Here is a 22,561-nt window from a genome sequence, read left to right as displayed (position 1 = left end):
GGTGGTGTGAGCTGCTGGTGCTGAGGGCAACACACGCACCCACTGCACCGTTTCCAAAGTTGAGGGCGTGTCCTGCTAACCTTCAGGGGCTGAGAGCGTCTTCCAAAGTGCTCCCATTAGTGGAAAAACATGACAGTGCTATTGCTCTGTGAAGCAAATTTATTCAGAAGCCTAACGAGCTTGGAATTGCTCTTTGAAAGGCTTTTATTTATTTATTTGTCTACTCATTTGTCCACCAGTGAAGGGGTGTTTTCTTATTTCAGTATGCAGTCGTGGCTATTCATATCACAATTTCCATTCCTACCAGGTAATGAAGTAAAAATGTACATCATGTTGTTAAAATAAAGTCAGAGGGAAATGTTAATGCTCAACATAATGAAGAATGAAACTGGTGCATGTGTTCTAATTTCTAACTGGGGGCGCCCCCTATTGACTGTTACCTGTTCTTGCACTCTTGAAGATCCACATTTCCAGAAAAAAAGGGGGGGGAAAAGATTAACTTGGAATGTTGAGTAGAATAGGCACCGTTTTTTTTTTTTTTATCGTTTAAACCCATATGTGGCCCATCTAGATTAGCACAAAGACGTCAGATCAGATGTGGAAACTGTGTTTCAGTGTTTGGTAGAGGGGCAACAAAGAACTGGAAAAGTTGTGAGATGCTAAATATGCCCCCATAAGAGATGCTCCTAACAGCCAGATTCATTTTAGCAACAGGTCGGTGTAAGGGTTGGCTATAAAAAGACTCTTTCAGAAGTAGTGATGGGGAGAGGCTCTCACCTCTGTGAAAGACTGCATAGGTGAATTGTTAATCTATTTAACATTTGCCACTAGAAAATAGGAAAGAACTGCGGGATTTCATAATTTATTATACACAACATCAATACAAATTTAAGACAATCTGGGGTTTTAATTGATAAGGTACTGTTGTTCACTGTGAACAAATTATCCTGTTGCTATGATTTTATGTGATTAGTTCACGCTTGGCATGTGAGCAGTTAAGATATATGAATTAACAGTTACTTCACAGATAAATCTCTTCAATCCGATGGGATCAAGTCAAGTGGGCTTCAGACACCTCAAGTTTATGTATTTGAATTTATTCGTAGGTTGATACTTATAATGTAAATGTCTGCATTTGAAGGCCAGATTGATTGAAGAAAACAGCTCCATATTTCTATGTAAACCAGCACAAAGTTGTATTGGATAAGATTAGACTCTGAGCAAATACATGAGTCTGAAATAAAGTTTTATATCTTTGAAATCCAACAAACTTTATTGCAAATGTATGAAGTAGCCACGTGAAACGGAGTGAGCTAATTGTATGTTTCGAGTGTGATGTGGTCATTTAATGGTGAGCAACTGCAATTCGTGACACAATCCGAATCAGCCTGTGTATCTACTCATCAAGAGTCATTCACCACCAATGCAACACTTATTGTTATAAAGTAATTTAAACGACAATCCCAAATTTTCCCTTTGAGCCCAATCTCGCTTAAGAATTTCACATTCATGTAGGAAATTGATGCCTCCTCAAGACTGACACAGTCCAAATATTAGCATCTATGGAATGGGGTTATTAGCTATGGCTTTCACCAAAACGCATAACTGAAGGCACCGTTGATGCTGAGCAACATAATACAGAAATCTTTCTCAGAGGTCTTGCTTATTTCAGCAACACAATGCAAAATCAACATTGTGAAGGATGCCTCTGTTGTAAAATTATTATTATTATTATTTTTTTTTTAAATCAGGCCCTGAATTGTTGAGCAGGTGAAATCCTATGTCAAGCTGGAATCAAAAGTGATGTAACACAGTGGTAAATATAATGCCGCCTGAGTATAACAGAATTTCTCATTTTGAATATTTGGTACTATTTTCCGTTAAATATAGGGTTGAAATACTTGCATGTAAATGCAAATCACTGCATCGCTTAGTTTTTTTCCTGAAAAAAGGGAGCCATGAGTTCATTTAAAATAATTAGTTAAAGAGAATTGAAGACAAACGATTCTAACTGGTCGATACGCAGTTCGTTTCTTGGGATCACAAGAAGAACTTGCTTCCGTTTAAGAGAAGTCAAAATGTTCAACACTACCCGGGCGCAGTCTTACTCCACAAAATGACAATGATTTCCTAGAAAAGAACACATGCATTCTCCATTTGTCCTTCATGGTGAAATCTTTATTCAGTTTCTTGCCACAACCCAGCATAGGTTCTCATGTCAAGTCCAAGTTCACCACACAGTTATTTCACACTCAGGAAGAGAAACAGTGCTTTTACTGTATAGTGAAATATTTCTCACAAATCATCTAAAAGGGATTATTACAGTTTAGCCTGTGGTGGCATGCTGCTGTTGTAATTTTGGTACTCTGTGAATATTTTAGTCTTTAATATCTATTTTAATGCTCTCAGCAGCGCGCACTACTGCAGCTACACTGACCGCTGTGCATGTGGAAAGGTGAGTGTCTATGTATGAATATGCGGGTCTTTATAAGTTATTGTGGATACACAGCGAATTGCAGAGTCATGCGGCTTTTAAGAGTTAAGACTGTGGTGTTGCTGCCGTGTTCTCCTGCATTAGAGGTTTTTTTTTTGCTTTTTTATTTATTTTTATCTTTTTTACAAATTGAAGAAAGGTTTAAAAGATATATCCACTTGTTTGCTGAAAGCTGCACTACTATGATGCAAAAATGTCACTGCCCAAACTTCTTTTTATGGAAGACTGTGGATCTGTGGTTGCGTTTCATTTTCTGGTATCAGTGAGCCCTCTATTCACTGCCACATTGTCACAGAGCATGTCGGATTCCAGTGAACAGCAGCAGCTACAGGCGAACTGCAAACCGTTTCAGATTCATTTCCCACTGCAGTTTTTCAAAAAAGGGGAAACAAACAGTGCAGCATGCATCATCTGTTTAGAACTGCCCAATTCGTTTGTGAGTCTTAAAATTGTGGACACATAATCTCAGTTACAAATAAAAAAAATCTTCCTGTCTTGCAGCATGGCTTGTAAACCGTTTAAAATTAACTCAACAACGAGAGTTTTTTTTTTTACCCCACCCAAAATATCCACCTTCCTCCCACTTGTGGTGGTCTCTTTTATTTGTGAAGGGTCAGGACGGAAGGAGGCGCAGTCAATTAGAGAGAATAGCCAGATAAAAAGAGGATTTGGAGAAAAAGAATAGAGGAAGAGTAAGGTAGTTTCTTTCAAAGGGAATAACACAGAGAAAAAAAGTCTGAACTAGCCAGCTATAATGCTTTCCTATCTGCTTTTATAGACCTCCAGTTCTTACGTCATAGTTTCATGCTCATACACAAATGCTCACACACATTCGCCTGTTTCGTTTGCTTTCTCTGAACTCGCATCTTCCTTAGGGGTTGGAGCTAGAAGGCATCTGGTGAGAGGGTCCGTCTTGGAAGGAGGAGGTGTCCTTGACTGACAATTCTCTTTTCAGACCATTAACATGCCAGCTCATGGATTTGTTTGTTTCCATAAAACCTGGCTAAAACTTCAACCAAGTACAAAACCTGCTCCTAGGAACCTCATACATCAACCGATTCAAAGACTGGGAAAAGTGTCTCTTCGTCTCCACCTGGTTTCTCTCTTCCCTCTTGCTCCTCCCCCTGTCCTCCTCCTGCCTCTGGTCTTTTTTCCAGTTCTGAGGCACACGGGTATTCTTGGGGCTGCGCGTATCCCAGTGACTCCATTGACAAGCTTCGACAGGACAGGATGCTACTTAGGCTGGACTGGCGGGCACCTCTAGGATGGGTTTCAATTTCAACACGAACCTCAATATTAGTTCCTTCCCTGCATTAGCAATAGACACAAACAACAGTACATTATACAGCGATCAGCTACAGATCCTTATCCATAAAACCACACAATCAGAGAGTTCCTTAGTAGTCCCTATAATTACACAAAGTTGGAATAACTTACCATGAAAAACTAAAAAGGAAAACCTAGCAGTTACCTCGAAGTAAGCGCTTGTGAGTCTTCAAGCTTGCTGTCAGGCACAATAACCACCTCGCAGTCAGACTGGCTGTCCTGCTGGGTGTATCCATGGCGTTTTGTGGCGTCATCCAATCCGACATATCTATCTAGCTCCGGGGGCGTGGTGCTTGTACTAGGGAGGACGCCCACTTCCTGTACACTGACTCTGACTTCCTGGACGCTGGTGTCACTTTGCTTGGGGTTGTTCTGACCCGTCCAGTGATCACTGACTACATGAGAGAATAGAAGATCTATAAGAGAAGTTGAAACTCCATCAGATCAGGAATTTGGGGCGACCATGTACACATGTCAATCATGGTAGGGTTATGCGACATCCTTCACCCAAACTACATGGTGACTGAGTAGCTCTACTCACAGCTGGCTAAGTCTTCCAGTTGAATTTTGTGTGTTTCAGGGGGCTCACTCTGTGGTCGACACCAGCCGTTCCTACAGAGTGACATAGGAACGACCCCGTAGACATAAGTCAGCATTAGTGGCACACCCACACCTGAAAGAAAACAAACAAATATATATATCATACATTTGCCACAATGTGTTTTTGTAAAAACATCCTTTAATACTATACTAGTCCAAAAAAAACTACTTAAATTGGTGAAAAATGTACATGTTTTATTCAGTGTAAACCTATATTTCTCATAATGTACAAAAACACGACTATTAACAAGGCATTTAGAAAAACACACTAAAGGATGGAGGAAAAACTCAAACAGCAAATAATGAGGTCCTCAACACTTCTCTTCATGAATTTCCACCACATTGTGCCGCTACCACAGTGACAAAAAACAAACACAAGGGGGAGCTGTTCATTTTTGTCTTTGCCCTGGACACACTGAATGATTCCAAAAGTCTTTCTTGGCATCTTCCTATCTTCCTCCCAGTGTATGCGCTTATATAGTTTTAAATTAAAATGGGATACAATGCACGGTTCACACATCAGCAGGATCTAATAACAAAGTTTTGACAAAAAAAAAAGATAGGCACACTGTGATGGATTACCTTGTCAAAATAATAAATCAAAATGTATACAATGGTGCATAACCACACAGTGAACATCAGATTTCCTTTTACAAATTTGATTTATACCCACACTTTCTCAGAACTTTCACAAAAGTACTTTCAACGAACGCGATGATCACCAGGCTCACTGCGCTGTGTGATTATGCAACCTCGGACTGTGACGGGAATTTGGGAACACAAAGCAGAGTGCAAAACAAACAAAGGGACATCATTAACACAGCGAGAATACTGGGTCGCTATTGACTCAGCAACAGGGTGAAACCAGAGCAAGAGGATGAGCCAACCAACCAAACAATCCACACAGAAAGAGGAGCAAACATGATAGACTGTAAAATAACAAGGCAGGGAGATGCGCCTAAAATATTAGAGAGAAAGTAACAGAAGTTAAATAGTAAGAGCACAAAACTGAGGAGGTATGACAAGGCATAACAGAAAAAGAATGAGGGCAACCAATGAAAATGCACAGAAACCGTGATGCAGGCGGGGAGGTATATGCATGGGTAGGAGGTGAGGTAGAATAAAGTGCAGCTGAACGTGTGCTTCAGTGTGTGCGTGCAAAGGGAGGATCCACCAGTGTGTGGCTATGACACTGCAGAGGAACGCTGAGAGGCTTCTAAAGCCTTCAAGATTTCTAACAGTCCTGACTGTTACCTGCTGCAAAATGAGGCACCAGTCATTAAAATGCAGTTTTGCCTTGTTTGAGATTGCACTTGTACTTACAATGATTTGGTTCACTTCCTATCTTTTTTAGAAGCCCTACAGAGCTCTCAGCAGGAGTAAGTTACTTAGCAAAGGTTATAGTAGAATAAAGCATAATCAAACCTACATTTTTATCAGGACTTGATTTTGTTTGCTCTATCAACTCAACGTTAATGCAGGGAAATCAAAATAATAATCAAAACAATCATAAACCAATGACTTTTGTCATGTAATTTGGAATGATACAAATGTTAGAAAGTAGCTAAATCTAAAAGCAATTGCTAAAAGTAAGAGAAGTAGTTCAAGCCTGCTCAAAATAAGTCTCTAAATGTCACGACAATATGTCAATGTTATTATGAATATTCGTGACGTTAAGTTGATAGAATTGACATAAAAAAAAGTCTTTGAAAAGGATTGAAAAGTAGCTTAATCTCACGTCAAAGTTAGTCAATTCAGAATAATGTTTGTGGCATAAGTGCTTGTAACTGATCTGTAAAGCAAATAAACATACAACAAAATGTTGAATAAACTATTTCATTTCAGACAGCCCACAGACATTGTGTGTTTAGTCTTTCATAAGCTAAAGACTTTTGCTCTTGCGTTTTTTCTATCATTCCTATCATTTCACTTTTGAAGGCAAGATCAAGAAATGTGATCAAATGTACATCTTATTCTAAAAGAGAGACACATGCCAAGTTAGACTACTTGGTATTATAGACCTCTTTGGTGTCTGCCCTTAACTGTTTAAGGAAACACTGGAGATGTGATTTCCTTTCATAAAATTTACTCTCCAAGTGACTATGTGCAATACTCAATCAGCAATTTTGCCCTCTGAGCCCTCTCTCCTGTTTCCAGGACAGAGCACATTACGTTTTTGTTTGTTCCTTACCCACAGTGACAGCTGCTATGACCGGCGACACAAACACTGACATCATCACCCCACTCGCCACAGTCAAGTAGTGCTTACTTCCTGAGATATTGTTTTTCTTACAACGACCGTGGACCTGGAGGGTAAACACATAAAATATCATTTACATCAGGGAAATTTCATTTGTTCACTCAACTACCCACTAATAGATGCATTTCACCATGCATGACAAAACAAAGGAGACGGACTTTGAAAACTGGGTGAGCTTTGACATCGTTATCACACAAAGACAGAATCTACTCACACGTTCAAGGTTAGTTTTCTTAGGATGTGTGACTGGTATTCTACTCACCCGACATGCATTGAGTGTAGAACAATTGATCAAAAGTCAGTTTTACATCCACAGGTTACATGCAAATTAAAACAATTTTCAAATAATATGTGAAGGTAAAGGACTTACTAAGCAGTACATAACAATATGGGAGCAGCAGTCTATTGTTTCGGTGTTGTTACACTGAGGAGTCACAGGCTTGGACAAGAGATTTATTGGCTGCTGCTGTTGTCACTGACCTTACGACCCATGTAGATTGGTATACCCACTATGATGACTGGGATGGCAATGCCCGCTATTAGGGAGATGACAACAGGTGCTCCAAGCAACATGCCCACCTGCCATAGTACCTTGCGGGTTTGAGACCATGGCTTCTTCCCCCAAAATGTACATCCTGAGGGACTGAGACACAGAACAGGTGAGATCAGTCAAGAGTTCAAGCAATGCAGTGAGTTCAGGATACTAGACACATTAGCAACAAGTCTGTCATTTTTTCATGACGTTTTGCTCCAGAAAGACATATCTAAACTCTAAAATAGTTAAATAAATTTTGAACAGTCATTCGTAGCCTCAAGAGTAAGAATCCGACAACTTTGGTGATATCTTAACTTTTTATCAAACGCTATCATCGGGGTTGGGAACTAATTTCTTTAAACACAGTTTGGGTTCTATGATTCAATGCATACAAAATCAAATTAAATCAATATTGTTGATTTAAACAATAATGTTATTGTCTCATCCAAAACTTTATTCTGAAATACACACCTCGAGCACACTCACACTGACATACACTCAACTCATAATCATTTGCTGCGAACACAATGGCATCATCATCATTTTGGTCATGACCTCCCGAGCAGCGCAAACTACATCTGCCACAAACATAAAGCACTTTTGAATGATTCTTCTTCCAGAAACAAAATGGAATGAATGAAAACTGATAACAACATGACTAAATTAGAGCGCTATCTCAATCTTGTCATTATTTCATTACCCGTCCTGAATGATCTCATCTGCATCCATCAGTTTGGGTGTGTCTCGTCTCCCTGTATTGCTAACGTTTGCAGCTAACATTTACATTTTTGTTCATTTGACATGTTTACAGGTTACTTGAGGAGTCAACACTCTAATGTTTCCTTAAGTGTTGCTAAAACCTTGTATCCACCTTTGGTGTTGTGGTGTGACTAACTACCACAGAGCAGTATAACTGACTAATGCAGTCGGGTCTTAATAAAGCAATAATTAGCTTGTAGGAGCAGGAGTAACAACATCAAGAGTACAAACAGCACCTGAGGGCTATGCTGATTCTCAGAGTATGCAATTGTGTTGCAATGGAAAGTGTCACTTTGGGACTGTGAAAGGCCTGAGTGGGGGGAATTAGAGTGCGGTATGATGACTGTGCCGTGTTGCTATGAAAGACAAACCTGAGGAAGAAGGTGGGAAGTATAGACAACAACACATTTTCTCAGGTGACATTTCTAACAAATAGTATCCTGGGAAAAAAAAAATCCCCTGCCGTTTTTACACCTCATGTTGTTGTGAGACTTGGCTACATTCTGCTGCTCTCTGTCTTGTGTTTTTATGCAATACTTGTACTTATCCAAAGACAAACACTGCACATTGTAGGGCTGCGCCTAATAATTGTTTTCATGATCTAATACTGTGCTAACTATCAGCCAACAGGGAATATATAGTATATGCAATGCAGCTGTAGTGGAGCCTTTGACTAGCTTAGTTTTATTCATCTTGCCACTATTATATCACTATAACTTACTATGACTAATTAATACAGTCTTAATGTAGCTACTGTATAATAACCGTAAGCAGAAGTATTTGCAGTACTCTGAGACTGATGTTATCAGCTCCACGGTCATAACTCGATGCCATCGATCAACAGAATAAATACAGCAGTTTTAAATTTGCAAGAATAGTCTATTTACATCTACATCTATTCTTAAATTAGGTTTAGATACGAATACGTTAAAAATTGACGATAAAAAAAGCCCACGTGGAAGGCTGTCTTAATAATCATGGGCATTTACATGGGCAAGTGTGTCGTAAAATCAACACAGACTAAAGGATTGCAAGCAGAAAAATAATGATCACTGGAATCACTCCACCATGAAGGTGAAACCAGCTGCTGTTCAGCATTCTTTGTCTGATGAATAAGTAAATGCGCCAACTAAATGGTGCAGTGATACTCACTATTTTTTCACAAGAGCCACATTGGCAGAGCAAAATCAAGGGAATAGCCACTTTTACGACAACATACTAAAGTCCCCTTTTGCAAATATGCATTTCTACATATAAAACATTCCACACAAAAGAAACAACACAGCCAATACATTTTCAATTAAGACCATATTTACCTCAATACTGGGATGAGCGGAAGCTGGCATGCATGTCCTCGACTTTCTTCATGTTGTATTTGTAGTTTGTTGTTGTAATCATAGTGAGACATTCAAGATGGGCATGTTTTTTGTGCTGGTTTTTGCCCTTTAATTAAAAACCGATCCATTGTGCCTGCATCTCGCGCTGGCTAAAGGAGCTAGCGTGCTCTGCGGTTAAAGCTGCAGTCTGCAACTCTTTTTCAAGCATAATGCCTGGAACTGTCCGGGGATTCTGAAAGTAGTACATTAAATACCCCAATACAAAAAAAGTTCTCTAGGTCCCCTATATGTCCCGCTAGGTCCCTCCAAAGCCAGCAGGTTTGTTTACAAAATTGCAGACCGGACCGGTAAAAGGTAACCAATCAGGTTACGAGCTGGGCTCTGCTGCCTGTCAATCACCGATTGTGCACGCGCGATACAAGGTAGGCTCGTCCCCACGCTTATTTATCTAGACTATTGAACTTCATTACGGGCTAGTCTACTTACTGTGTCTTCCATGATCGCAAATGACAGGTGAGTTGATGAATGAGGAGTCGTGTACGCGCATCTGGCGTGCACGTAAACGTGCACGAGTTCTCATGTGTTTTGATGGGGCGGGACAGGAAGTTGAATAACTTTTTATTTTTCGGTTAAAAAATAAGCATTTCTTGCATTTTGCGACTACGGAGGTCACCGTTTTCAACTTCAAACGTTCTGATAGATCATGTAAACTCTTAAAATGCCAAAAATTAGGACTTTACGTATGACAACAACAAATCCTGCAGACTGCAGCTTTAAGTGTGACGGTGGTTTAAGCGGGCTGCGTTGCCAGGTTTAACAGTGCCCCCTTTATGAAACACCATTAAGCTTTAATTAATACTTAATAAAAATACTTAATACTACAAAAACGCAAACTTAATAAAAATACCTAATGCTGTGAAGTATTCGCTGTATGTTATTTGAAAAAATGTATTGTTATTGTTACCATATTGTTATAAGCTACTATGCGAGTGTGAGCCACCAATTAAAGCTTGAGGAGCCGCATGTGGCTCGCAAGTCGCGAGCCACGCAATGAGTATCTCTGAAATGGTCGAATGATTTTGTCGCTGTTTGTAACACCTTCAGAGCAAGCCTTGTATGTGGACATCTGGCTGTGTGTGTTACTGTGCCAATGAACTGAGTGAGGATGAGATACCTGAGGTAGTGCACGTCGGTGATCTCCTGCATACACAGCCAGCAGAACTGACAGGCACACACAGTGCAGTTCATGCGGTTACAGCTGCCATCATTGGTCTTCATGATGTAGGCACCACAGCGAGGGCATCCCTTGATCTCCTCTGCATCTGCAACACAGTAAACATGTAACAGGACATTTTGCCAAATTCATTCATTATCTTAAAGGAATAAAGTTTGCTATTAGGGGACATATTTATATATGCTGGGAGAAACTGGGGAGTGTGACAAAGGTGGTCATCAAGTCTCACCTCCTCCAGGTTCTTCATTGAAGACGTACAACGTGGAGGCATCATTCCCGCCTGAGGTGTGGCGAGCTCGCTGACGGCGTGCCTGGTCGCACGTCTGGTTAGGGTGCCACAGCTGCCGACAGTGGTAGCAGAACTCTGTGTCACATCCCTCACGGCCACAGCTCAGTTTGGGACACTCTGCACAGCCGTAAGCTATCACTGCATAGCTGAAGAGAGAAAGCATGTAACCCTCACACCACCTTGTCGCCTTCACATGTTGATTTCAAGAGAAAAGGCTCACAGCAGCTGCCGTTTTATTTGAGCGCAATGACAAGAAACTCAATGTGTGGGGTTCAAATCTTGCTCCTCAGAAGGGATATTAATGTTCAAATGACTGAGTGATTAATGTTCAAATACAAGTTCAGGTGAGTGCGAGTGTCTCAAAGGCCTCTACTTTGCAGTTACTTAAAAGGCTCTATCTGGCTTTTTTTCACCGGCATTTCCAGCTTAATGTGCTTTTTTAGGTTTCACAGAATTAAAAAAAGCTTAAGACCAAACATGCAAAAGAGAATATAACACTCTGGACATGATTCCACTTTTGTGGCTTTTGAGAACTGAAGTGACAGTCTGGATGTCAAATAAAAATGTTCTGGGTATTATATTCATCACAAAAACTGGCGCTGACTGGATTATTTAAATCTTATAAGATTCGTTCATACTTTGTTGATCAAAAAAAAAAAATAAATGTTTCCAATGTTATAGGCTGTTGACATCATTCAAATCAGTCAAAAGGTCCATGTGATGGATGGTCGTTTCACTAAAGACTTTTGGATAGCACAAAAATTCAGATAGAACTTTTAACCATGTGAAAACACATTCATATATGTTTTTAAGAAAATAGCGCCAAATGATTGTGAGGTCTGACTTTTTCTGGATGAATGATTTTGTGATGCAGATCTCTTTTGAACGCATATTGTTTTGAGAAGCAAAACGCTTTATTTTTGTAGCCCCAGCCAACTAGCCGGACTACCTTCGTCAACGGCAAAACGAGGCTGGAACTCGGCTCACAGGACGCAGCAGGGGGTAAGTCAAATTTAATAAAAGATATTGCTATTATGGGATGTCATACAGCTTCATGTCAAAAGAGGTGAACTATCCCTTTAAGTTCAGCCAGAGCTGCTGCACACACGTCAGTGGTGCAGATAGAAGCTGGGCTAACATGTAAGCCATTTCAGGTCGTGAAAGAATTCTTTCTATGAAAAGATCTGGTATTATAAAATACTAATTTCTGAATTTAAAAGTGTTATAAATACCTGGAGTGGGAGTTTGAGACTTCAAAAAACTGTCTGCTTTGAACAGTAATTCACTAATTTGGGTACTTGCAGATTAAGAGTCAAAGTGGAGACTTTAAAAAGATTATACAGGGTCCCATATTGGGTCTTTTAATAGGGTCTGCTTTGGCTACTGACAAAAAGAAAGCAGATAGAGTTGGAGAAGACTTAGTTAAAGATTCTACTATTTACATTTTAAGTGAGCACATCAGATATGCAGCTCAGGCTGGACAGTTTGGGGACAAAGTACGCGAGGTGAGATTGCTTTGGTTTGGAAATTAACAGAGAGGAGCACTGTTTATAGAGAAGGATTTTGAAGATGATGTGCAAGGCAAGAGTAAAAGAATAAAAGGAGGCACACAAAATGATGTAACTATGCAGGTGGTTGGCAGATTAAGAAAAAAAAAATTGTTGTTACAGTCACATAAAGATTTATGTCTCTGCCGAAGAATTCCTGACTGACGTGGCAAAAAGGAGCAAACATAGATACAAGTGTGTGTAGACACACAGGGTCCAAAAACACACACTTTGTCACACTTTCTCAGAGCCAACATAATCTCCAGCTAAGCCTCTGTCACTAAGACCTCATGGAATGTCTGTTGGAAACATGGGAATACAAAGACTGTGATAATAACTGCGAATGACCAGTTTACGCAATGAATCAACACTTTAAAGGCTCTTTATGGAGAAACTTGTAATAATTTATGGAAATGCCTCGAACCTCCAGTTTGAAGCCTTTTTACTTATAAATCCAAAACCTGATTCTTTAAAAAAAAACTAAATAAGAGCTCTTGTTTCTCTGAATTTAATCTATCACTGCATCAGACATATTGTCTTATTGATTTTTGCTCCATTCATTCATCAGAACCCCGCTGTGAGCAGTGACAGTCGAGGAGACAGTCTTCTCCTAAGCTCAGATCTCTAGTGCTTATGTGCCTTTGTTCACATCAGCTGAATATGTGTGTGCATAGAACACGCACACACCCATTAGGATTTCCCATCAATGGCCCTATCTTGTTACCCATCCGCGGACATTAACATTATGCAGCAATGGATCAGTGTCAGCACAAGCTCCTAAAACAGCATCTGTAAAAACTATGGTTAAACCAGAACAGCTTGCACAGTGGTGTTCAGGGACTGCTGTCAATAAAAAAAAAAAAATAAAAAAAAAAAATATCTCACACAAAAGGATTTCTCCCTCTATGATTTATGATGATGTCCAAAAATCAATGCTGCAATGAAATCATGTTGTAGCTGAGCTCAAAGCATCTCTTCATAACATAATGTAATCCACATTTCAAACGGTTATTTTTAGGAAGAACACAGTAATGGCTAAATGGTCCGAGAAATGCAAGCCACATAACCAGTAATGATTTCAACCTCATAAAACAATGGTCTCAAACTGTTCCGTGAAAGGGCCGGTGTGGCTGCAGGTTTTTGTTCCAACCCTGCACCAGCACGGCTGACTTATTTCATTCAATCAACTGAACTGGTTAAGACCTTCAGTTTGAGACCACTGTCATAAAAGATGAATGCGTCCGATGACTCCAAGTGCATCTTGTTTTAGGTGCCAATCTGCGAGGTTTTCCAGAAGGATTTGCATCACTATTGTCAATAAGGCACCAACAGAGACTTTTCAAAGCATCTCAAGCTCTCCACAATGGGTTATTTTTCATGGCAGTAGATTCATTTGTTTTTCATCAACTCACACACAGTCAAGATCTTACAAGAAATCTTATTGACCCTTCTAAATGGACAAAAGACAGATCAGACTTCCCAAATGCTCTTGCCAAGTCTGACTGAGTAATCAGGGATGAAGGGGCAAATGTTGAGGCGGTATCTGGCAAATGTTTGCGCAGTATTCCACCAATCAGGCCTTTAGCGAGGTCAGACAGAAGCCATTTCTCACAATCTAAAAGACACAAATAAGCCCACTGGGAGTTTACTAAAAGAAACCTCTATGATGCTCTATGATGCAGTAAAAATCTTCTGATCTGATGAAATGGGAGTTGAACGTTTTGGCTACAATGTCCAACAGCTTGTTTTGATAGCATCCCCACAGTCTAACACAGTGATGGCAGCGTCATTAAAAGGAGATGATCTTTTGGGACAGGGTCCTGTTGATCAGTCAGGATAGAAAAAAAGATATATGCGGAAAATACAGTATATTCTTCGTGAAAGCCTTTTTTCGAAGGTGCTCAAGATCTCAGGCTGAAAGCAGATATTTACAGTATAACCTAAACCCAGCAAATCATTTCTTGAAAAACTTAAAATTGTTGCCAAATGATAATAAATCCAATCTGGTCGAGCTTTAATGTTTCTTCTTCCAAAGTAAAGGTGTGCAAAAACTCGTAGAATCGCGCAATGGAAGACATGTGACAAAGTGATAAGGGGAGAGTCTATATGCTTATGCAAATGGAATCATATCATTTTTAATACATTTGCAATGAACCCCAATATGTTTTTCCTTTGCTATGGTGGAGCTTTGTGTGAAGTTTGATGAAAGAAAAATCGAATCCATACTAAGTTTAGTCTGAAAACTTACAGTTGGCACTGTGAATGGAGGATTGATTCCTTTTCCAAACACATTCTGTTCTGCTCCAGGATCTGCATAATAAATTGATTACATAAAGCTTTTAACCGCATCAAACCGGCGATGCGTGTACAAAATTCAAACTGAACTTTCAAATGCTGCCAGTTAATCCTCTCAATGACAAGTCAATCACTCTGACAGTGGAAAAAAAATAACTGGCATCTTTAGTTTTTGACCACACAAAGCCAGTGGTGGGATAACAGGGCTTTGACAAGGACTTCTGTCATACTGTGGCATCGGATTGTTTCTTTTAAGAAATTACATTGCAGTGAATTGTGTGACTCAAGATGTGATGAAAACAAAATCAAGAGTAGCCATTATTTTGATTTCCCCGCACTGGTATTATTCTGTCCTATTAAATGACCTTTTCTTGATGAAGGAAACTATCAATTTGTCAAAAATGACCTTTTATAATTGTAAATGAATTTGAAATGTTTTCTTGTGTAAAAGGAAGATGTCCGGGAAATTTAGTTGATTCGTTCCAAAATTCAAACGTTGGTATAGGGTGGCATAAGCTCAGTTCTCACCTGCAGTCAGGCGCGGGGCACCAGCGTGTATCTGGATCAGCAGCCAGATACCGCCTCAACTGGTACTCCTCAAACCTCTCCAGAAGTGCCTGGTCATCCAGAATGGCATGAACATCCAATGGTGCCAGTGCCTCGGGGCACTGAGGGCACGCAATGCCAACTCTGCTCTCTGAAATCTCAATGCGCAGGTACTGGCGAAGGCAGTCAGTGCACGCCCTGTGGGAACAGGAGGACAGTCGTGGGAAGTGGCAACGCGGCTGACTAAGCAGGCACAGTGGGCACTCTTCCAGGTGTTCCTCCAATAGCTGATCCTGGCTGGAGGGGGAGAGAGACAGGACACCAGTGGAGCCACTGCTGACCCCGCCCACACACTCTCTCGTGGCAGCACTGTTTTCGCCCACCTCGGCAGCTGCTGGCAGACCTCCTCCTTCTCCTCTTTCTGCACCAGAAACTCTTGATTCTCCAGCATCTTCCGCTGCCAGGCTGCGATCCTGAGAACAGTTACAGAGCAAACCCAATCAGGTCAATTAAATTGCTGTGGTACACGCAGTGAGACTCAGAGAAAACATATGGAGGGATAATTTTTCATACAGTGTGTACTGCAAATTTCCAAAGAAAAACTTCAAAACTGAGCTCTGTATCAAAACGAATTCAAACACAAAACAGATACAAAAGCTATGAAATATGACACAGATTTGTTGCTTTTGCGCATTCTAAGACAAGATCAACTGTATCTGAAGCTTCAGTCACACCTGCTCTGGATGCTCGCTGGGGGTCAGAGTTATAGCCACCTCCTCCTTGGGCCAGGCTTCCACAGGTCTCTCGGCCCTCGGCTCTGATTTGGGCTTGCGACTGAAGAAGTTTAGGAAGCTCAAAGGCCCTGTCTGCTGCTTGGGCCTCTTCATGGTCTAAGACTAGAGCAGTAGCAGCAGCTGAGGGGGGCAGGCCAACGATCATGAGCAGGATACAAAAGCTTGAGGGTGTGCGTGCGTTTGACTTTGTGTGTGTGTGTGTGTGTGTGTGTGTGTGTGTGTGTGTGGAAGGCGGGGGGGTAAAGTGTGGTGAGAGCTCTCACGGCTCAGATTTTTGGAGCTGGACGGCTGTTTGGTTGAACGATGGAGGAAGAGTGGGAGTGATGGAGAGGGAGATGGTAAAGAGGAGGTAATCCCTGCCTGAAGGGAACATTGCTAATTTGGAGCCTTTCTGAGCGCTGATCACGTGGTTTACTTGGTCACTCTCCAGTCTTTAGTTTTCCTCCACAGCTTCCTCCTCCACTGCAGTTCACACGGAGTAAAGTTGCTCCTCAACTTGTAAACTGGCCATCATCATTTTAGGTCTCCTTTCCACTGTCTGCAGTCTTTTATCCTAGAAACAAAAGCATATAATGAGTTAATCATGGTGCATAAATTGCTCTCAATATTGGTGTTGTGCCTATCAAATTTTAGTAGAATAATACAATTGTTATGATTGATTGCAATTAACATGTCATTGAATTTAGAAAAAAAAGTATTAGTTTAATCTGTGCAAACTTATATTTTATGGTAGCTCTTTATAAAGTATGCATGGATCTGCCTTTTTCTAAAACTGTAGTGCTCCTAGTTCATCATGAATTATTTATTCTGTTCAGTGTCCATTGGTCAGTTTAAAGCTAAAAATGATGAAGGTAAAAAAAAAAAAAAAAAAATGGCCTTCCACAACAAAGACTTCTTTGATCTTCACAATTTAGTTTCAGTTTATACATCAATGAGATCTCAGTAATGTATGCAGATGTGAGGTTTAACAACCTGATGCTTCAGAAAGTTTGTTAGGTGGAACAATGTCGGAATAAAAAGGCAAACGGTAAAATAGAAAAAATAAAAACTATCTTAGATCCTCAAGTAAGGTTTAACAAACCAGTCACGAAAAACTGTACATACATGCCATAATATTTTTCTTATCTTTCCGACTGTACAACTTCTCATCTTGAGTCTACACTGTCGAGTTCCCCATATCTTTAATACTTTTGGATTTCACTATAATTACATTATTAGATATGTGATACTTTGTTTTAATACCATTTGTTGCTTCGATTTTATTTCACCATCGTACAGCACTGACTTCAAACATCATCATGGGATTTTAATGACAGTTTAAAATATGAATAACCATTTGGAGGTTGGTGTTGGAAATGAGCTTTGACTGGAAACACATCAACAGTTGTGGTATTTCAACACTGACTCTTTTTTAAATTTCCCAAGAGTTACTTGAATGAAGCCCGGTTCAAACTGAAACACAGGGACGGGTTTAGATCTCTGCACCATGGTCTGCTCATAATATTGCCTCAGTCTTCAGCAATAAGGTCACAACCATGAGACACATACAGCAGATGGATGAGAGCATTGTGACTGGTTGACAGAAGGGATTGTGGGAGATGGAGGGTGAGGTAGAGAAGAGGTGATAATAGACAACACAGACGGCTCATTCTGCTTCCATTAGGCAGTAGCTAGCTTTCATAAATGGGCCCAGAGAGCAAAGAGAGCATGAGGTGATTCACAAAACCCAAGACCAATTAAAATAGCTGTCGTCGTGGCACCATGTCAGATCGGACAATAGAATCTGGCATGAAATATGAGATAATTAGGAATTATTACCCATTTCAAGGTCTACAGTGTCATGCATTTGTAATCACAGAAAAAGGTGAAAAACTTATTTGCTATGGCTTAAAGCAGGGTATGGAAGTCATATGCTCCGTTATTCTTTAAACAAGGAAGCACAAAAGAATCGGAATTTACATAACATTGCAATGCCTAACCTGCCTTCTCATATAAAGACAGAGTTTCAGTACCATTTTTTACTGCAGGGAGCAGTACATCGTTATATATGGTAATTTAAGTGTAAAGAAAATACATTTTTGGTCTCTTAAGCTGGCACAATAAAGTGATAGTTAGTGTTGATATTTTAGATACATGTTTTTTCCTCCATTGTAATGCTGCTGGAAATACTGCATCTCTGTATTTTGCTATGATACAGTTTGGCCAATACACCACAAAATTACAATTTCAAGTCATATTTGCCTGACCCATTACTTCCACTACCGCTACACTTCTTTAGGGGCTGTCACTGTTGACTGTCATCACACCTAATACCCAAACAGGGACGCTGATTGGTCCACACCACTGTTTCATCACAGCAAGCTTAGACTCTACCTTGAAGACTGGCAAGATGAATTCTGACACAATCTGCCAGGAATTCAGCGGCATTTAATTCAGCGACAACTCTTTACTTAAATATTTAGTTTGTTAATACTTTTCTACAGCAGCGAACCTACATGCAAACTAGAATTTCTTGTACAAACCTTTGCAGACAATAAAAAAAGGCAGTTGAGTCATTTTTGTGTTAAGTCACTTCAAATAAAAAGACAAGCAGCATCACTAAATAAAGCTACCCTATATGCAATTCCGTCTAACCACGTCGTATCTAAATATATCTGAATTGTGCATCCAGTTGAATTTCCCAAGCATCTGTGTTCTGTGGAGACTGACCTCAAGCAAAACCCCTGCCTCTGTAATAAATGCACTGTGCAGATTATCCACAGAAATAGTTTCCACTAATGAAGACATCAAATGTACAACATCCAGCATTTATGAGACTTAATTTTGCATGCCATTAATGTCCTGTATCCTTGTTAGTGCGTGAATGCTGGTGTGTTTACACTCATACACACGCACCCAACCACACTCAAACACGCACAGGCACCCAGATGCATGTAGAAAAAGAGACAGCCCACAGTTTGGCTCTCTGCTCTAAAAAAGATAATCAAACAACTGGACAACATAATCCATTGCCTAATGACTTTGATAAGTTGCCTCTTTGACGGAGTGAAAGAGTATAAAGAAATGAACAAGCAGTGACTTTTCGAGGAGTGTTCACCTCAAATTTTGATTGTACAGAACAATATAGCAACAAGGAGATGCATATTTTTAAAGGTCAAAGACAAAAATACAGTTGGAAATCATACTCACTCAAATAAACACTAGTTATGATGCTTAGAATCCCAAGAGTCATTTTGAAGCCCACATGAGCCTTTCGACTGCGCGCACACAAGCAAAGCCACTGCTGAGCTGAATGCTTCTGGGTACCTGAGTGCACTTTCGCTTTTTTTTTCTTACTTCAATTCTTGCTGCAGTCCTACTTACTGACCTGTGTAAGTCATGCTTGAATTGGTACGGATCATTCTTCTGATCTTGAATAAATCAATCCATCAAAATGTACACAAACATACTTTCACCCACATAAGTCTGCCTGTACACTGCAATTACATGGATACAGAGATGCAACGGCAGAGCAAGCCAGTGGATGATGATACGCTGTTTGTCTGGCCGCGATACAACGCAATAAATGCTGTTATTTAAGTCAGTAAAAACGCCAGTCAGAATGTTTGGAGAGTTCAATTTCACCTCACAGTCCCACTGAAAGGCCAGTTGTCACATGTTTGCCATGTTTCTAGTTTTTGGGAAGTATGTACAAAACAACGCACAAAAAGATTTGATATGCAGAATGAAGTGGCACGACAGTAAGCTACAAGGTTACCAGAGCCATTCACATGCATTCACTCCTAAAACACTGTTACAATATTGATTTCACACTAAGGGATTTTGTGCCTCGCTAAAGCTGATGTGATAATTAAATGCCCTGTTGTATCTACTGCATGAAAATAATGTTTAATGATTATTAAGTATAGGAAACACAACCTCTCTCAAAGCATATTTAATGATGAGGAGGAAGGGAAAGGAGGGAAGCTGTCTTTAAGGTCATCCCTCATCGCTCATGGGAGCGCAGTTAGCAACACGAGTGAAGGACACAGATGCAGCTCGAAAAGACAGAGCACATCCACAGTTTACAGATTAATGCGTTTCCTTTATCTTGAATGTGAGCGTGTGGTTCAGGGAGTCCTCGTGTTGCGAGGACCTGGTTTTCTTTACACAGGCACACTTTGGCCCTAAAGGAAAGCCTCTGCACGACATGTTAATCATTTATCTAAAGGTGAAAACGTGTTTCTGGTGGATGTGACTGTATTCATAGATCAGTGGAAAGAATCAATCAATCAAAAATCCCTTTGCAACCTAAATGTTAGTTTGAATTACTTTGATTAACTGTTACAGAGCTGTAATTTAGATCTGCTTTCATATGTGCAGTCATAACATATCGTTTAAATCGAGAAGTAAATGATAACCCTGCAGTTACATAAAACTCAAGTTCTTCTGAGAGTAGAGCTCAAACAGCTGGAGAGAGAGAGAGAGAGAACGTCTAACATACTGAAATGAGTTTCAATTTCAATTGTTGGAAGAAAAATAACCCACTTTGATTCTGAAATACAAATCCTGGGTAACTGGCTGCTATTTCTTCATTTCTTGTCCACTGAAAATGTAACATGGATATAATGTAGAATTTTTCTTTTTTTTTCATTATCGAGTCTTCTGAGTCATTTAAAATGTAATAAAAGGCACAATGAATCATGGGAGTCTCAACAGTATGTTGGCATTTGGGAGACAGGACCTCTGCTCCCAAGGCTAAACTCATCTAACCCTAAAACTTGCAATGGCTAGCTCCTCATCCCTTCCTTTCTAGCAAGCAAAGAAAGTGATATTGCGAATTGACTATATGTACCATCACCTTCAACAGAGCAACAGTAAAAATAAAATGAAAAAAAACAGCAGTCATATGGTCTAGTCTTAATTCACAGCTGCAAAGCCTCATTTTTAATTTATTTCCAACAGGCGGTAGAAAAACTGATCCCCCTGTGAGCAGTATTGCCAGACATCATTACGTAATGTACAAGGACATCAGCTTGTATTCTAACTGTACCTTCTGAGATGATTCAGCATGTTGATTCACACCAGCTGTAACGATGACTAAAGCGGCCCAAACTCAGGTAGGTTTTCACTGAAAATACACAGGCGACAACTTTGAGAGATTTAAAGAGGGATTGATTTCATGCATAAAAGTCGTCACTTTATTACAGTCTCTTTGCCTTCGGAGCAGCTTTACAAAGCGAGAAAACATTGCATATGACACTGGTGTTATCCCAGCTTGAGCTTTGAGACTTTCAACACAAATGCACTGTTGCAAACAGGAGCGTTGAGTTCAGAAGGCCTTTTTTCAACAGAGGTCAAGCAAACTGATCCTGTTGGTTGCGTGGTGAAAAAAATGCTTTACCAATACTAAGAATTAAAAGGAATTAGTACTTAGTATGGGATACTCTTTCAGTATTTCAAAAAAGGGACAAATTAAAAGAAAGATAACTTTTTCTGTGCTTCGATGTATAAAGTAAATACCGCCTCAAAAATACAACACTGGCACTTTGTATTGGTCTGCCCATAGAGCTGGAAATATCTCATTCAGTGAACAGTTCATTTGCAGAGTAATGTTACATCACAGTACCAGCTAAGAGAAGAATGATCCAGCCTCTCCATCATTTTCTAACTTTCAATTTCAAATCATGCTGCATTGGCTGTCCCTCAGCAATAGGAAGCTTAAACTCTTCTGCTTCGCAATTAACAGTAAATTCTCATCAGCAGCCATGTAGCTCTTTCAAGAAAGAAATAAGCTATATTTAATTCTATAACAGTGTTTAGTCTGGTGTTTTATATAATATCCCAAATAGGAAATGTGACTTCTCTTTCATTTCTTTTCCTCAGTCAGACGTTGTAAATTCTGGGAGTTCCCGTTTTTTATTGGATGGCACATCAACAGTGCAACAGCAGAATCTGCCTTTACAAAAACAAACATGTAAACAATGGTATTTTATCATTACAGTCATTAATAATTCAGTTCTGACTACGCTGAAAAACGGAATATGGAGTTCGGTGCTACATAATCCAGCTCAAACACACCAGCTCACTGACACGACTCGATCAAACCTCCAGTTATAGGAACAACTTTAAGAACAAAGTGGTGGTAGTGAGCTGCTTTGCCTGCACGTTGAGGGGAAGACAACTATGATGAGATCACCTGTGGGGGCTGTCAACAACGTTGCACACTAAACTAATGTTCAGGTAAGGGGGCATAACATCACAGAAAACTATTTGGACAATAACAAGGTTAGTATTGCCACCTTTACCTTGTGTATATGCAGTTACTGTCATTGCAGAACTTCTGTTCTTAAGCTCTTTCTTAAGTTCTTTCTATGTTGGTGAATTTTCTTTCTGTTATTTCTTTATTTTTTTATGTAAAATATTGTGGCTGTGTGTACTTAGCCTGAGTTCTCAGGCTATTTACTGTATACTCTGTCATGGTTATAACATACTTCAAGGGTTATTGAAAGTAATTTGTGTCCGAACACGTGTTGTCATAGTAGCTCAAAGCCATACGAGCAATC

The 22,561-nt window shown here is 39.9% G+C and overlaps 1 protein-coding gene across 3 annotated transcripts in view; it reads right to left on the bottom strand.

The window, feature by feature from the left end:
- Positions 1 to 2,156: 2,156 nt before the first annotated feature.
- LOC142374754 (E3 ubiquitin-protein ligase RNF19A) overlaps positions 2,157 to 22,561 on the bottom strand; it is a 25,084-nt gene continuing 4,679 nt past the window's right edge. Inside the window, exons 3-12 of one of the 3 annotated variants that reach the window (XM_075458555.1) lie at positions 21,049 to 21,126; positions 15,957 to 16,569; positions 15,205 to 15,695; positions 10,775 to 10,980; positions 10,486 to 10,633; positions 7,161 to 7,323; positions 6,612 to 6,726; positions 4,362 to 4,493; positions 3,966 to 4,236; positions 2,157 to 3,802 (exon numbers count right to left, since the gene is read on the bottom strand). In XM_075458555.1, the coding sequence (XP_075314670.1) occupies positions 3,538 to 3,802; positions 3,966 to 4,236; positions 4,362 to 4,493; positions 6,612 to 6,726; positions 7,161 to 7,323; positions 10,486 to 10,633; positions 10,775 to 10,980; positions 15,205 to 15,695; positions 15,957 to 16,109 (1,944 nt within the window). In that variant the 5' untranslated portion in view covers positions 16,110 to 16,569; positions 21,049 to 21,126 and the 3' untranslated portion in view covers positions 2,157 to 3,537. The remainder of the gene's footprint in view (positions 3,803 to 3,965; positions 4,237 to 4,361; positions 4,494 to 6,611; positions 6,727 to 7,160; positions 7,324 to 10,485; positions 10,634 to 10,774; positions 10,981 to 15,204; positions 15,696 to 15,956; positions 16,570 to 21,048; positions 21,127 to 22,561) is intronic. The other 2 variants (XM_075458554.1, XM_075458556.1) reach the window with 2 other exon arrangements.

Source organism: Odontesthes bonariensis, chromosome 24, assembly GCF_027942865.1.
Source record: "Odontesthes bonariensis isolate fOdoBon6 chromosome 24, fOdoBon6.hap1, whole genome shotgun sequence".
NCBI classification, from domain to species: Eukaryota; Metazoa; Chordata; class Actinopteri; order Atheriniformes; family Atherinopsidae; genus Odontesthes; species Odontesthes bonariensis.
This window is presented reverse-complemented; position numbering and strand designations above follow the sequence as displayed.